Here is a 17,321-nt window from a genome sequence, read left to right on the forward strand (position 1 = left end):
AAAGAACAAGAAAAGCCAGATACAGGCTCCAGCCAGGATGTGGGGTATTGAAAGAGGCTTTCTTGCCCAAGTATGAAAGATGCAGGGCTTGGACTCAATGGGACTATCGAGACAAGGAAGCAAGAAGAGGCTCATGAGAGCCATTAGAACTTCTTACCCAGCCTCATCTCTTGCTACCACCTCATCAGACCTTGTACTCCAGCCATGTAACAATTGCAAACTTTGCCACTTCCTCCCAATATCAGAGCAAGAGTAATGACAAGCACTGACCCAGTTCAGCAGTGTAGACATCAAAGGGAACTTAATAGGTCAGATAGCTAAGAAGAAAAAGATGGGCACAGGGGCTGTTCCCTTTACCTGGAACACCTGCAAAATGCTACCCATGTGACAAACCCATACTCTTCCTTTAAGACCCAAGCCTTCTGGCACACGCTGATCCACCCCCACCCCCAGAAAGAGTTGAATGCATCTTTGGTCCACCTTTGTACGCTGTACATGCTTCTGTTATTTCACTTACTTCCTGGTACACTTCATGAATCCTAGTCCTTTAGAACTTCACTCAACTCCTCTTAACTCAATCCTCTTGGATTGTGGGTGTCCTTGCTTTTAAGGATCATGTCCTTCTCATCTCAAGGTCTCCAACCTCTACCGGGGTGTTTGGCCCACTGTGAGGGTCTGAGAATTGGTGGCTACATCCTTGGATGTTGGGGTGATATTAGGATGTGGCCATTCCCTGGCTAGAGAGGGTGGAGTACTGGGTATGAAGAGAGGCACTTCATGCCATAGGTCGCCTGGCTCAAGTCACTAATTTCTCTGTGTTCCTTTCAAATCCCTCATACCACAGGCTGTCAGGAGGGACCCTGTGCATTCTATGTAGCAGTAAATTGCAGCATTTGAACTGTAACACATTCCTGGTTTGCCCAGATATATCACTCATAGAAAGTGTTTATTTTTTCACACATTATACCTGAGAATGTTAAGAGGTCATAAGGTTCATCTTGAATTCCTTGGGGTTAAAACTTTCTTGATGATGCTAACCTATCTCTGGGAATCAGAGCATGTTCCCTGGTAAAGCAGTCCCTAGTTGTTAGGATCACATGATATATCCTGGCAGCTCTGGCTATCAGCACCAGCTCTCTTTTCTAGAGCTACAAGTAACCTTTTGCAGTGGTCATTTCACTTCATGCCCATTCATTTTCCCCCTCATTTACACATGCATTCATTAACTTAGTCATTCATTTAAAAACATTAGTATGGTCTATTTTGTTCAAGACAAGCACTTCTGTTCTCATTGAGCTGTCATCTTTAGAGGGAAGAGCAGATAATAAAAAACTAAACAGATCAAGAGGAAAAATAAAATTGCCACAAGAGCTGTGAAGAAAGGAAAATAGGGCAATATGGGATTTGGGGCAAATTTCAACAGAATGAGCAGGACAAGTATCTTTGTGGAAATGAACCTGAGCTGATGAGTAAGTGATGGGAATGAGACCTCTGGGGCAACATTTGGGGAAAAGCATACAGGAAGAGAGAGTTAGAGGAAGAGGAGGTATAATTGTGGCTCAGTGAAGGTGAAGGAGAGGCAAAGGTAGAAAGTGAGGATGGAGAGGTGGGCAGGGGCTCTGTTGCCATGGTAAGAAGCCTAGGATCTGCTCTCATAAAGAGGAAGACTTCAGAAAGCTTTTAAGCAGGGAAGGGCTATATAATTTTGAAAGAGCACTTTGAATATAGCATCTTGAGATAGATCTCCAAATCCTTAAAGACAAAAAGGAGGTGACCACTACTTTTATTTTGAAGAATCAGAAAGATTCCAATTGAGAGATTAGTTTTAGAAGTCGGAGAGAAAGCACGTTATAATATTTGGGGCTGGTATTGGGCCGTCCCAGGACACACCCTCGGATACTCCTCTTGGAAGATGATCTTTGGAAGGGTACCCTCTTTCTCTAGATAGCCAGATTTCTCCCCCAGGCTATGTCTGTCTTATGAGTTCTCCACAAACAATGAAAAAACTGGCAAACTAACCAGCATGAGACCTTTGTTTCCTCCTGGGGCAGAGTGGAATTATCCCCAGTGAGACACCAGGTTTGCTGCCGCTTGTTGTCTGTGGGAGAGGCCAGACTGCTGGGAGTAAGGGGTGTCTCATTGTGAGAACCAGGGCCCTGGAGGACCCTCTGATTATCAAAACAGTGAGAGAAATCAAAAGGGAAAGACTGTAGATTTGACTAGGTGGGAATGGAAAATGGGTTTATATGGTTTTTTGAAGATGCACAGACAATAGAAAAAAAGACAAGCAGACAGCTAGTAAAAATATTGCCATACCAGATGATGTGATAAAGTTAAAGGAAATCACCCTATACACAGAGCTCTGTGAGCAGACTTTTACAGAAAAGAAAATGCACACGGTTAATGAAAGTACTTAAACTCACTAAAGTCATAGAAATGCAAACTAAAACAGCAGTGGGGATACAGGGTATTTTGGGGGGAGTTGCTTATCAAATTAAAAAAATGTATTTTTCAAAAACTGCTGTGGCGGTGAAGCCATAATGATATGGACACTGTCATCTGCAATTGGTGGCTTACACCTTTAGAAAGGGGGCACATTTGGATACTTAAAAATTTTTCGTGCCCCTTAAGCCAGTAATCCCACTTCTTAAAATTTATTTTAAGATAGTTTAAAAATGAAAAAAAAAAAAGAGAGTTTAAAAAGGAAGGCATTGGTTTGTATGCAAAGATGTACATGTGTGAAGTGTTGGAAACAGCCTACTTGATAATAGTGGATGATAAGTTGACTTCATTATGGTATATACATTCAGTAGACTGTTAGGTGGCTGTCAAAAGTGATATTTTGGGGGACGCCTGGGTGGCTCAGTGGTTGAGTGTCTGCCTTTGGCTTAGTGCGTGATGCTGGAGTCTGGGGATTGAGTCCCACATTGGGCTCCCTGCATGGAGCCTGGTTCTCCCTCTGCCTCTCTCTCTCTGTGTGTCTCTCATGAATAAATAAAATCTTTTTTAAAAAAAGAAATGATATAAGGGATTTTCTCTGAGTCAAGAATTACAGATAATTTTGTTTACTTTGTGTTTTTGAAGTTTTTTTTTTTTTACACAATGAACATATATTCCTTTTCAAGTCATAAAGAAACAGAAAATGTTTTTTTTTTTTTTTTTTTAGAAAATGGTTATATTTTGTTAGTGCTGTCTGTTGTCATCAGATCCCTGTTAGAGACACAACACTCCTTCCTTCCTTCCTTCCTTCCTTCCTTCCTTCCTTCCTTCCTTCCTTCCTTCTCCATTGCTGCAAGAGCCAGTGAAGTGGAGCACAAACAGCAAGAAAGCCAGAGGAGAGACCTGGGTGTTACCTACTGCTCTGGCATGGTTTTGCCTGGGACACATCAAGGCCCTGCTGTGGTCCTTTTTTTTTCCTTTGGTATATTTTTTATTGGAGTTCGATTTGCCAACAGATAAGCATAACACCCAGTGCTCATCCCATCAAATGCCCCCTCAGTGCCTGTCACCCAGTCACCCCATCCCCCCGCCCACCTCCCCTTCCACCACCCCTTGTTAGTTTCAGCTATGGGCCTTAGTTTCCCCATCTGTAAAATACATTAGTTGGACTGGTTCAGCTCCAAGAATGCAATAAGGATATAACCATAATAATTCCAAGCTTCTAACCCAACTCTGACCCTAACTACAGAGTGACATGATTGACCATTTCCATGAACACAACAGTGTCAGCCATACCCAAGATACCACCATCCACCTGGCTCCCCTGGGATGAGTCACAACTTAATGGGGGGGGATCTCTGCCATTTTCTTTAGGGATTAGGGGGTGATTTTTGTGTACATCATTCCTTCACCACGCACTTATTACACCTCTGCTCCCATGGCGCCAGGCCCTGGGGTTATACAAGAAGACCCAAGCTCAGAAAGATTGAGAAATGTCTGCACCTGCAACACATTCTTTCCTTCTTTCTCCACTGGGGCAAGTCCTTTCCATTTGACCATTATTTTAAGTTACATTCAATTTATTTGAAAGAGAAACAGTTTATTTGAAGTTAAATGTCTAACTCTTATGATCCATAAGCCAAATGGATCATACCATTTTGAGTATAAACCACCTACATACTGTGAAGCTGATTTTCTTGTGTGACCTAGAAGTGAGGAATCTTGATATAGATGGATCCTTGGGCAGTGTGAGTAAAACAATGTTTGAATTTACCTGGAGCCATGTGATGGAGAGAAGAGTATATGCACTTAGAGTGAGATCACCTGAGTTCACACATGGCTCTCTTATTTCCCAGCTTTGTGACTTGGAGAAGTTCATAACTTCTCTGAGCTGCATGTTCCCATCTGTAAGTGAGGAAATAGTCTCGATCTTACCCAGGTCTGCTTGTGGGTACTTATCAGGATTATGTCTCCAAAGGGGCCTAGCAAAGAGCCTGGCATATTCTTGGCCATCACATTAATGCTCTTGCTGCTTTCCAGAGGTTGCTACTTTGGGACAAGACATGTTTGAAGTATATAGGATATATAAAGCATACATATTGTGTCTATATATCTGAGTGCATATACATACCATACTGCATGGTGGTTGAGAACTAGGGCCATGAGGCTGCAGGCACCTGACCCTGCCGTGTACCTGTAGCATGTCTTTTTGAGCAAGTGACTTAATCTTTGTGAGTCTCAGGCTGCTGTTGACACAAAATGAACAAACCTTTTAGAATTTCTTTAAAAAAGAGAGAGAGAATTTTATTCAAGCCCAAGTTAGGCCAGCTGCCCGGGATACACAGTCTTCACAAAGAAGAGAGTGCTCTGATAAGGAAACATTTGATGTAGGTTTCTATACATATTTTGCATAAAAAGTTGCAAATTATTAGACAAAGAACATTTCAGAAAGTTGCTGGCCTATCTTAAGTTTCTAATACTGGCAGGGCTGTATGACTTGAGTCTTAGGGGAACCAGGAAGTTTTTTACTTTTTCTTATCATTTATGTTCAGAATACTCCTTTTTGATTATTTTCTTTAACAAAGCAGATGTCCACTATGTGCTCTTGGGGCAGAAATAGAGCCTGTACTTTGAGGTTTTGCCCAGTCATTTTGACCTTGGTAAATGTCGGAGTATAGCTTCCCTGGGAGCCCAGGAGCAGGACCCACAAACAGTAAAAGTTGAAAATTTCCTTTATCAGTGCTCCTCTGTAAAATGGAATTGCTGGCAGCATTGCCCACGTTCTTGGGCAGTTATGAGGATTCAGTAAAGTAATATGTATTGCCTAATAAAAATGGAAGTGTATTCACTGAATAATTTCATACATTTTCCTCTGATTGTAAATGAATATTTATTCAATGTAGAAAATCTAAAAAAAAAAAAAAAACCTAAAAAAGAGACATGAATAAAATATGAGTTGTTTTCAGCCCTTTTATTTTGTAGCTGCTGTGTGTTTGCATCTGACTGTCCCCATTCACACTCTCCCACCCCATCCTCATTCTGAACTGAGAGCTCCTGGCTGGCCCCCACCATGCTGGATCAGTGCTATCCTCAGCAGGCTGTGGCCCGTTGCCCTGGTGTTTCAGCAATGCCCCGTGTAGTAATACTGCTACCGGCCCCTCTCTTTGCAGATCCTTCAAGCCAGACTTCATCCTAGTCCGTCAGCATGCCTACAGCATGGCTCTGGGTGAAGACTACCGAAGCCTGGTCATTGGCCTTCAGTACGGAGGGTTGCCTGCCGTCAACTCCCTCTACTCTGTCTACAACTTCTGCAGCAAGCCCTGGGTGGTAGGTGATGGGTCAGGCTGACCTAGAGTGAAGTGGGTGGCAGTGGGTGGCCTCGCAACCCTGAAATGGGCCCATCCTCCAGCATGGAGGCCTCAGTAATGGGTCTTTTTTCAGCAACTTAATAAGCAGATTGGACCCCAGGCCTCTTCTGTTAATTATTGCCTAGCGAATATTCTATAACAACATAGTATGAACATAGTATGACATAGTGTTATCTTATAATAACATTAGTGGTATACTGTTCTTACTAATATTAAATTAGACCATTTTTGTTAGCAGTGGGCACTATTTATTGAGCTCTTACTATGTACCAGAAAACCGTAGCTGCCCGATGCTCAAACTCTTGCTGTCCGGTGAAGTGAACATCATTACTCCATTTTGCAGAAAAAGAAGCTCAGCTTCAGAGCAGCTAAGGAACTCACCCTGGTCATGTAGACCAGGAGGGGTGAAACCAGAACTCGAAGCCATATCTCTCCAACCCCCAAGACTTGATTTTCCCTGCTTTGTAGTCATTAATTTAGTTCATCCCTTGATTTATTTGAATTTCCATTCAAATGTTACCTGTAAGAGAGACTTACTAGGATACTACCCCTCCATTCCCTCAAATACTCTCGATACCCTTATCCTGATTTATTTTTTCCCCAATAGTTATCTCCATATAGAATGATAGATTTATCCATTATTTTGTGTATTATCTGTCTTCCCCCCTAGAAGTAATTCATTCATGCAACAAATATTTATTCAGCACCTACTATGTTCCAGGCACTGTTCTAGTCCTAGGAACATGGCAGTGAGCATATCAGACCATAATCCCTACCCCATAGATCTGGTATTCTAGTGAGCAGGGGCACATGCAGTATATTAATAAACATCCCAAATATATAATAAGTCATATAAACACCAACAGGGAAAATAAGGCAGGGAAGGGAGATAGGAAATATGGAGCTGTGGATATGTACAGCATGCTCTGTGAAGCTCTAGCCATCTTGTCTCTTGTTTCCTTCTGCTTGGTCTCTTGGTGGTAGGACAGTGATTAAGAACAGGGGCTATGGAGCCTGATTGCCCAGTTCCAGGAGCCTCAATTTATGAGCTGTCATCCTGAGCAATTTGCTTAACCTCTCTGAGTTTATTTTCCATATTTGTAAAATGATGATAATAATAGGGTCATCCTGGTAGGGTTATGAATGAATACATTTGGCTGGCACAAAGTGCACACTCAATACATGGTGACAATTATATTCATTCAGTAAATATCGAGTGCCATCAAGGTCTCTGCAACATTGGCATTCAATATTTATTGAATGAATATATACATTAATTTAGTATATATGAATAGTTTTTAACCACTGTTACCATGGCTCTGGTCTCCTCATTCTACCCTGAGATCTTTGGCCCATGGCATCCTATATTTGATGTCACTGTCTGGAAAGGGTCTCGATGGTATTGGCCCACACCCCTTGTTTTTTGATGCCAACATCATGATGATAGCAGCTACTGTCCATCAGCACTGTGTGCTGTGCTGAGCCCTTAACATACATATTGTATTTGATCTTCAGAACTACCCTGACAAGTACATATTGCTAATATCTCCATTGTATGGATGAGGAAATTGGAGGTGGGCATCTCCAAAACTTGTGTGCTTGATCATAGACTTATTTTCTCTCTCTCTCTCTCTCTCTCTTTCTCTCTCTGGACTTCAGCATCCTTATCTGTAAACTGAAGGATCTCCCGTGATTTTTCATATTTCTGAGGTCCCTCAAGCCCTCTAAGTGGACTCCCTGTGGGACCACATCTGCAGATTGTACCCCAAGAGTTTGCAGACCAATTCTAGCCTGATGCAAAAAGTTACCCATTCTGTCTGAGACATTAGTGTTGAATTACTCCTGAGTCAATCTGGTGTAAGACTTAGCACCCCTGCTAGCTATTGGTCACCCACCTTAGGCCACAAACTGTAGCTTACTCCTTTTTCCTGATCAGAATTTACCATACCTTTTACACTTATGGCCACCAGGAGTTCCCTTTGTTTCTGGGTAAATTCCAGGCTCCTTGTTCCAGCCTTTAAAGGCTCCCAGTGGTCTCTCATGAATCACCCTCCATTGTCATCTCTCATTGTTCCCTGTACCCAAGGCCACAGCTATGACAGCCACTATCTCCAGGACACTAGTCTCACTACACACCTGGAGTACCTTTCCATCTTCTCTTGTGTCATCTGCTCCAGGGAGTCATCCTGACCCCTACTCTGTCCCTCTTCCAGGCCCCTCAGTCCCCTTGCTTTCCTCCAGCAAGACATCATTATCTCAGCCATCTGCCCACAATATCTCCCCTCAAGGCCTGGTCTCCCATGCTCAGCTTGTTCCAATATTAAAGCACAGTGCCGAGCACAAAATGAGCTCCCAAGGGCGCTGAGTGGTGTGGGGTAATGGAAGAAAATGTAAGTCCAAGGCCTGCCTTCCAGGTGCTTACCCTCCAGCTCTGGGGATAGCAGCTACCTCTATGGCAAAATAAGGCAGTGCTGAAACAACAGGAGCCAGGTATGGAAGGAATACAGCTCAAGCAGTTGGAAGTGCAATTGTAAAAGCAGAAAAAAAAAAAAAAAGAGTTGACTCTTGAACAGTGCAGGAGTTGGGATGCCAACACCCAGTGCAGTTGAAAATCTGTGTATAACTTTTGACTCCCCCAGAGCTTAACTACTAATAGCCTACTGTTGACTGGAAGCTTTACCAATAACATAAACAGTCAGTGGTCTGTTAACACAATTTAATGTTATATGTATTATACGTTGTTTTCTTACAATAAAGTAAGCTAAGGAAAAGAGAATGTTATTAAGAAAATCATAAAGAAGAGAAAATACATTTATAGCACTGGCATATAGCATTTATAGCATTTCAGTATTTACTGAAAAAAAGCTGTGTATTTAGTGGACCTGTGCAGTTCAAACCCATGTTGTTCAGAGGCCAACTTTATTTGTGATTAATAATAATATCTAACATTTGAGTGTTCCTAGGGACCAGGTACAGCTTTTCATACATTGTGTAATACTGGATCTCTTTTTTCTCCATTTACAAATGGAGTGACTTTCCAGGCTACACAGTTAGTAAGTGGTAGAGAATTTGAATCCATACACCATAACTAGTGTACACCATAAACTGTCATGCAGTACAACTTCTCTAGAAAGGCTTTGTAGGCTGGGGACATGGTCTACACCATAAACTGTCTACACCATAAACTGTCATGCAGTACAACTTCTCTAGAAAGGCTTTGTAGTCTGGGGACATGGCATGAATGTCAGCAGGTTATGCTTGTGTGAAATGCTGACAATGTAGTAAATGTTCACTAAATGTAATTTAGCTGAATTTGGTGGCCTGACAGGAATGAAGGGTTGATGCACCTAGACGATTGAAAAGATGAATTTCCAGCCAAAGAATCTGGTTTTCATCCTGTAAACAGGGACTGACTAGTGCAGCTCAGCTCAGAATTATTAGATACTTGAGGCCTGAGATCGAGTGGGAAATCCCACCATACTGTATAAAGATGATTGACCAGTACTCTTCCCCCTTCTTTTCTAGTTCTCTCAACTCATCAAGATCTTCCATTCCCTGGGTCCTGAGAAGTTCCCACTTGTGGAGCAAACATTCTTCCCCAACCATAAGCCAATGGTGAGTGGCCTTTCTTACTCTGATTACCTTTATGATACAGAATGAACACAGATGTCCATGTTTTCCATCCCTTTGGATGGATGAGTAGGCTGAGGGGCCACTCCCTCACCACCTGGGCTCTAGGGAAGAGCTGTGATGTCCTGTAGGAATACCTGGCTTTCCTAGGGAAAGGATTAACTCTTTGGGTAAAATTTCAGGTAGCACGGCAGATGGCAAAGGTAGATGGCATTCCCTGGGACTCTGGATATTGTCAGCAAATCTGGGAACAATCTGAGCTGTCATTTTGGAGCCAAAGGTTGGTAATAAGGATAAAAGATGTTTCAAAGTTTGGAAGTTGTTTCTCTTGAGCACTGGGCAGACCTGGTTTCAACTCTTATTTTAATAAAAACAGTAATATTTTATTTGTGTTGATTGTTGAAGAGCAGTTTCTCTGTATGTTCTCTTTGCATGTTCACTTTTGGATGTACCTGAGGTTGTCTCTGGGAAGTGGTTGGAGCTTCACTTGGAGCACATGGTAGAGCCTTTCATTTGGAGGACAGCTGGGTGGGAAGGTTAACATCTTTCTGAATAGGGTGGTGAACTCTCCATCCTACAACCAGAAGAAATTGGGTGGAAGAGTTCTGTGCAGCTGGAAATAACCTGTGATGCATCTGCTTGTGTGTTTTGGCAGTCTTCCTAAACTGATCAAAGAAATGCAGAGCCCTGGCCCCATGCTTGCCATGTAAGGAATGTGAATCTTGGGAAACAGGGTAGTTAATAGGGTATCCAAATGTCTCAGCTGGGGACTGTGGCCTGTTTGTAGAATCCCAAGCTCAGGCTGCTGACCTAGAAAATTCTCTTTTGAGACAATGATGGGTAGGACTGTAGGCTCCAAGAAGGAGCAGTCTAAACAGGCAGAGAGGTTTTTCCATTGATTATCTTTCCCTTCTATCTGATCTGGTAAGAGTCATCAAATCCAGGATATGCTGCTTGGATAAGAAGGGTTTGTGGAACCTGGCATATTCCAAAAAAGCGTGAACACAGTAGAGAAACTTCAAGGTTTATTAGCAAACCAGAATGAGTTTGAATCCCGGTCTGCCAGCATACTAGGTCTTGAGCAATGAATGGTCTTGGCTTCCTCTGAGTCTTGGCTTCCTCTGAATCTTGGCTCCCTCAGCTGGAAACTATGGAGGACAGTGGGGCAACCTCATTGGGTTGTTGAAGTTTAATGTAATCATACAGAGAGAGTGCTGTGCCTGATATACAATTGGTGATCAAAGTAGACTAGCTTAAAATAGGGGCAAAAGTTATACCTTGGAAAATTGTCAACAATGGGATGAAAGTTGGGTGAGGGGTCTGCAGCCAACCAGCCCATTGAGGATGACAGATCCAGTTGTAAGCTCTGAGAGGGGCTCACCTGCTAGTGGGACCTCTTGAGTTCCTGGCATTCCCAACTAGGCCAAGCCATAGTAGGAATTCAGGTAGGTATTTGGCATCAGGTACTGATATTTGCTACCTTTTGTTCTCACTTCTGTGGTGTAAGATTCTTAGGAAGAACACAGGGAAAGCCATACCAGGGCTTCCGACTGGAAATACTTGTACTACTTACCAATAGTTAATTAGATTGAGATCCAGATTCTGTAGAGTTATGGAGAACCCTGACCATGGAATCAGGGAGCAAGCTCAAGGCTGGATTAGCAGTCAGAAGGAAATCTAGAAAGCCTCTCCTGAAATCGCTCCTGTCTTGAGAAGGGACTGGAGCTGGGTAGGCTGAAGCTGTAGAAGTGGGTGAAGGGAGGGGAATGTGCATGGGCCTGCAGCCAGGACAGAAGGGACCAGCTTCCAAAGCCCTCTGCTGTCCCTATTACCCTTAAGGACAGTCAGGATAAACAGGCAAGAGACTACAGGTGTGTGATAGAAATAAAACCATTTTACTGTTTAGAATAAAGGACACACTATAAAAAGTGAACATTATGCAACATTACAGACAATATACATTCACGGAATATAAAATTCATAAATAACATGGAGGAAAACTGTAAACAGTGCTACAAAATTTAGCAACAAATACATTCCTTCCAGATAGGGTTTTCTCTGGTTGGTTTCTCTCCATCACTTCTGGGTCTCAGGACAGCAGACTGGCTAAGGGGAAAGGTGAGAGCCTGGGAGAATCTATGAAGCCCCTCCCCTCAAAGCAGGACCTGACCTCCTTCACAACTCCCAAGAGCCAACTTGGGGATTGTTGACATCCACCTCCCCTACACTCCCACATTTTTTTTTTGCTTATAGTCATCAGATTTTTAAAGTTTTTTCTTTGTGTAAAACTATTGTAGTGATCTTTTTCCTTTTGGTAGCCAGGAGACAAACACTTGGGTGCCAGCCTGGGGTAATCCATATTGGCGACCATCAAACACAAGATGAAAGGCTGGAGCAGAGGAGGGTACTATCTCCCAGGAGACCACAATGTCTCTGAGACAGGATTGTTCCAATAAGTCATTTGTTTCTTTAATTGCTCAAGAATCATCATATGAAAAATGGTGCTCATGGGCTGTATCTCAACTGCCATGATATAGGCCTGGAGCTGAGTGACAGTAAAGGACAAGAGTCTCCAGCATTATCTACTAACCAGATGGAGCACAGGTCTGAGAGGAGAGAGGCTGGGTATAGTGCTTTCTGGATAGGGAGGCAGAAGAGATGGCCAGATGAGGTCAAGAGATCTTGGAATCATAGCTCCCATGGCCCTGGATTTTTAGGAGAAATCATGGCTTCCTAATTGGGTGGTCAAGTTGGGGACAAAGAATGGGAATGACCAGCAGACTGCCCAGTGCCAGTTGATACAGAGCAAGGACATGAATGTAACTTGCTGTTTTCTCTTCCTACTTCCTACTCCAGAAAGCACTGGGTTGCCAACAAAGGGAGGAGGTTGGATGAGTCTCAAGTGCTAGTTGCTCCTCATTTCTCCAGTTTGCCAGTCAAGCTGCCTGCACAGTAGAAGTATTTTACCCTCCATTCCACGTTAGAATTTGATTCAGGAAAATGGCGGCATGTGGGTTTCATTTTTTTTCTCTTAAACACAATGTACACATATTAAAGCCTACACATGACACAAGATTTAGCAAAATAAAACGTTCACGATATGATTGAAATACGGAAGTGTCTCAGCTACATAAATGATTTTAAATTATACAGTAAGTGAACAGGTGAAATAAACAAAGCTATAGCTTATAGAAAGCTCAAAAACCGCCCTCTGCCAACATTGCTTTGCAAAGGACCCTTTTTTGCCCAGGACCTGCTGTTCTCTTTACCAGGGCCTGACAGATGGGACTGTGGTTCCACCAGCATTTCTGCAAGGAAACTTCAGATATGACTCACTCTCAGGCCTCACCCCAGGTCCCGCCTTGTGTGAGTGGAGGTGGCCCCACCAGGGACCAAGAATCACCAATGCTTCATGGAGGGGATGCTGATGTCCATTTGTGGGAGGGCACTTGTATGGGTTGGGTCAGGGGGTCCACCTTATAAGACTTCAAGGTTGAAATCAATAAAATCTCAGAACACCAACGCTGGGGCTTACTCCTTAAAAACCACTGGTCTGCTGACCTCAGATCCTTTTGCTTACACTGCTGCATTGAGAGAGACAAAGCCTCCCATTTCTCACCTGCCAGATGGCATGATCATAAGGTAAAAGATATAAGATAATAAAATAGATCCCACAGAAGCCAGATGCCTGTACTGCCTTCCCACTGAGGAGTTCTGCCGAACACCTTGCCTGGGCATTTGTGCGTGTGTGTGTGTGTGTGTGTGTGTGTGTGTGTGTACGCAAGACATCACAATGTGTTGTCTGCTTTTTTTTTCTCCTATTTCAATTGGCAGCTGTTTCCTAAAGTGGAATGAACTGAAGATACAAATACTAAGAAGATAAATACCCATAATCTGAAAAAAGAGAGCAATCATGTTAAGTGTCACCATCCTACCATCCCCAAATCAGTAAAATATACATTATCACCTACTCTTGGCATCTCACTTTCAACACTTAAACTTAAAATACTTTTATTTAATCGGATAACTTATATTATAGTTTTATTTCAAAAAACACAACAAAAACTCTACAGCGGATTGCAGAGTCAGGCTTCCCCAATGACCACCGATTTTAATCCCATGAGGTAAGGACCTCAGGAATGGTGTTCGCCCACCAGTGAGCTGGGGCAAAAAGAGCAGGCTGTCCCGAAACCCAGGAAAGTGGCCATCTAGCTGAGGCAGGACACTTTGCAGCTTTCCCTCCTGTGCCCAGACCCCTGACCCACACTAACTCTCATCTCCCACCTGAGCTAAGCCAATAAGGCAGTTAAATGAAGGCCCCAAACATGAAGCAGGAGAAAAGGAGAGGGACAGAGGTCAAATGACCCCAGTTAGAAGGATGTTGAGGGTGTTCAGAATTTCAAATTTTAATTAAAATGAAAAAAAAAGTCAACTTGGAATGTCATTCATGATTTTCTTCAAACAAGCAATGACAACAAAATAGAAGAGATTATACTACTGGCATATTTAACAGCATTGAACAGAATTCTGTGTCCTGTAAAAAATTAGCTTATGTCCCCGTGTGGGTATATGCAAATGTGTATACAAACACATCCCCCTAGGTGAGCTAAACCCTACTTTGGAAATAGTACTCTCTACCCAAATCTACTTGGCTATATCTGTGGATAGTGTATGGTGCATGTATTCCTCCAATTTACATAAAGGTAAGCTCCTGGCCAAATCTACCAAAGAGTTTTCCAGGAGGAAGTCTTGTGGGAGATAGAGAGAGGAAAGACATTCATCTCAGTCTTTCACCTGAGCTTTTGTACAAGGCAGGCAAATTGCCTCCTAACCTCAGGCAGATGTTTAAGTCTTCATCAACTAAGAAAGTTCTGTTATTCTGGTCTGGCTGCTTACCCCAGACTCAGAAACATCTGGTCAACCCAAGCGGCACTGGGCTGGGGGAACTGTGTGTGCTGTATCTTCTCAGACCCTCTCCTGCAGTCTCTTTCTTCCCTCCCTCACTCTTATGTGCAGACACAGACAGACACAGTCTGGTTGGGACATGCAGTAGCATCTCCTCAGTGTATAAGATCTTCTGTGTACCTTGAGTCTATCTGCTTGCTGCCCTGGACTGCTCCTAAAATGGTTCACCTCTTAGCAATTTCCTTGTCTGTGTCTTTTATGTCCTGGGGTGGAGAAGGGCCAAGAGAAAAGGATCTTGGAGATGGTGAGGTGGGGAAGAAGAGAGAGGGGTATGTGTTACAATGCCCAAATGGGATAGTTTTTCGATTTTTGTTTTCCTAAAAAAATAGATTATATTATCACGAAGAAGAGGCGTGTACATTCCTCATTCTTCCTGGCATGGCACCAAAAATTCCCACGTGGAAATGGGTGATGTCAAGGCCAAAAAGAACGGGTAGGGTGGGGCCAGGAGGATGGTTCCAAATAAACTCCATATGACAGCATAGACTTTTCCTTAAGTGTTCGAAGTGCTAAATTTGCAAGAAAACAGGCACTAATGTCATTGTCATCATCTGGGAAGAGTTAGTGTCCGAGGGAAGCTCAGCGAGAAGGGAGGGAGGTGAGGTGGGGCAGGGTCTGGTGCTCAGGGGTCTGTGGCATTGATGATGCTTTTGTCTGGGGGCGCCCATCCTCGGTACCAGCTGCAGTAGCCACCCTTCTGCCGGATGCAGGCATAATGTTTGGACTGGTAGCCAGGGTAGCCAAAATTGGAGAGCATGTCGGTCCAGAGGCACTCGTTCTTGGAGGTCACAAAGCAAGGCAGGTAGTAGCAGGATTTGATCTGCAATTAAATAACAGCCAATGGTTGGTGGGCTCTGCCATGGTGGACCCAAGCCTGGTATTTCCTCACGTCTGGATTCACACCAGTGTAGGTGGAGCCTAGGCACATCACTCCCTTCGTAAAATAGAGTAACATTCACTAACACTTACTAAGTACCATTGTGTTCCAGATATTCTGCTCAGTGCTTCTATGTTATTCTCTTTAGTTCTCATAACAGATTTATTTCCTTTATAGATGAGAAAATAGAGGTTCAGAGGGGTTAAGTAACCTGCTCCAGGTTTCACAGCCAGAGAGTGGTGGAATTAAACATTTGAGAGAACTTTTCCTTTTCAAATGGCAACAGGCAAGGATGTGTGATCTCAGCTGTTGTGGGAATCGAGGAAGTAAGATTAAAGCATAAAGTATGGGCATCCAGCTACCCTAGGAGAGAAATCGGACTCAGCGAGCTGTGTGACCTAGGGCTAATTAACTTAAGCTTTCTGAGCCTCTGTTTTCTCATCTGCAAAATGAGCAGAGTGGTAATTAAAACCATACAGAGTTGTTATGAGAATTAGTGAGAGAATTGTGTCGCTCACTCCCACAGCAGGAAAGCTGTGTGCCATGGCGCTGTGCTTGAGTCAAGGAGTTGGGCCTGATTAAAGAGTGACCTTCTGCAGCATGTGGTATCAGCAGTCCTGAGCCAGCTCGCCCACCTGCGGCAGGGGCCACCAATGAAGCAGCTGCCCTGGTAAGCCCACTTGGGACTGCTTGACAGGACCTGAGCGTAAGGATCTTATATCTGCCACAACCTTGAACTACAGGAGGGTCCAGGGGTGCTGAAGAGTCCTTGTGCCCCAGCAGCTGCCAAGTGGGCAGCATGGAGACACCAGATTCCAGCAGAGAGGCATTCTTCCCCTGCCTTCCTCATCGCTCAGCCTGGGAGCAACATTCCTTACCACCCTTGTGCAGACCTGCCCTTCTGCCCTGGCCTGACATGTATGTCCTCCATACAAGGGCTCGGTGCCCAGTACCGCAGGAACTGGCATTTCTGGGGCTGTGAGCCAGCACTACCCCTGCCTGCCGTCTCCAGGGCTTACCTTGCAGTTACAGCCCAGGTGATACCTGTAGTTGAGCCCCTTGCGCTGGGAGAGGGTGAGCTGGTCCCACCTCTCCACAAAGTTGCATAGTCCTGTGTACATCTTACCATCATAGACGCGGCCTAGAGGAGAGAAGAGGACAAGGGGAGAGTTGTTTTGTCCAGAGTCCAGCCACAGGTGAAAGAATTCTCATGTCCTTAGACTAGGTACTGTGCTAAGTACTTGCCAGTCCTATGATTTTATTTCATCCTTCCCAATACCTTTGAAGCCAAAATCTGCCCCCATTTGCAGAAGATCTTAAACCCATGAAATTCCAGAGCCGGGATTAAGGCTAACTCATCCCTTCTCTCATCAGTGGTTTCTTGGATTTGGTCTCATTTTTTCCTTTTCTACATTGACTGCTTGAAGGTGAGCAGCTTTCAAAGATAGACCCAATAAATATGTTGACTATGAGGTATAGAGGAATGGGTACTAGCAATATATATATATATATATATATATATATATATATATATATATATATAAATCCCTTTATATATATGAAGTAATGAGAAACTGCAAAACTAGGCAAAACAAAACTACATTTCCTCCATGGGGCCAGTGGTGGGGATGAGACTAAACCCAGCCTCAATGTAGAGCTTTGAGTTCCCACCACAGGTCAAGCAAGGTGCACTCTACACAAGATATTCCTTACAATTCACTGGGCATGTGGCCAGGGTCCTAAGGATACTTCTGGGCCTACTCCTCCTTCTCTATCCTTCTGAAGTAAATGCCTGGTGGACCTTAGCCAAACCCTGGCCTAGATGCTAGAGTTGGCTGTTACCTGTCAGCAGGTACTGGTACTTGTTGACCTCTAGCTTAAGGCCACAGAGACTTTCAGAAGCTTCTGTGTGGATGTACTGCACGTGGGGCATCTTGGTGAAGCCTCGGTACATCTGTGGGCAGAAGGAATGTCATGAGAGAAGGACCAGGGCTCAGAAAAGAAAGCATGCTGTCATGTATTCTGTGGAGATGTGACTCCCC

General features: G+C 43.7%; 2 protein-coding genes across 6 annotated transcripts in view; one reads left to right on the forward strand and one right to left on the reverse strand.

Moving 5' to 3' along the window:
- The window catches only part of SYN3 (synapsin III), a 454,689-nt gene that overhangs the window by 138,294 nt on the left and 299,074 nt on the right, over positions 1-17,321 (forward strand). For all 5 annotated transcript variants that reach the window (XM_072741870.1, XM_072741871.1, XM_072741873.1 and 2 more), the window contains 2 exons: positions 5,610-5,766; positions 9,333-9,422. In XM_072741870.1, coding sequence (XP_072597971.1) covers positions 5,610-5,766; positions 9,333-9,422 — 247 coding nt within the window. The remainder of the gene's footprint in view (positions 1-5,609; positions 5,767-9,332; positions 9,423-17,321) is intronic.
- TIMP3 (TIMP metallopeptidase inhibitor 3) overlaps positions 11,312-17,321 on the reverse strand; it is a 58,106-nt gene continuing 52,096 nt past the window's right edge. The window contains exons 3-5 of the mRNA XM_026010945.2: positions 17,122-17,233; positions 16,299-16,420; positions 11,312-15,222 (exon numbers count right to left, since the gene is read on the reverse strand). Of these exons, the coding sequence (XP_025866730.1) occupies positions 15,025-15,222; positions 16,299-16,420; positions 17,122-17,233 (432 nt within the window). The 3' untranslated portion in view covers positions 11,312-15,024. The remainder of the gene's footprint in view (positions 15,223-16,298; positions 16,421-17,121; positions 17,234-17,321) is intronic.

This window comes from Vulpes vulpes, chromosome 16, assembly GCF_048418805.1.
Source record: "Vulpes vulpes isolate BD-2025 chromosome 16, VulVul3, whole genome shotgun sequence".
NCBI classification, from domain to species: domain Eukaryota; kingdom Metazoa; phylum Chordata; class Mammalia; order Carnivora; family Canidae; genus Vulpes; species Vulpes vulpes.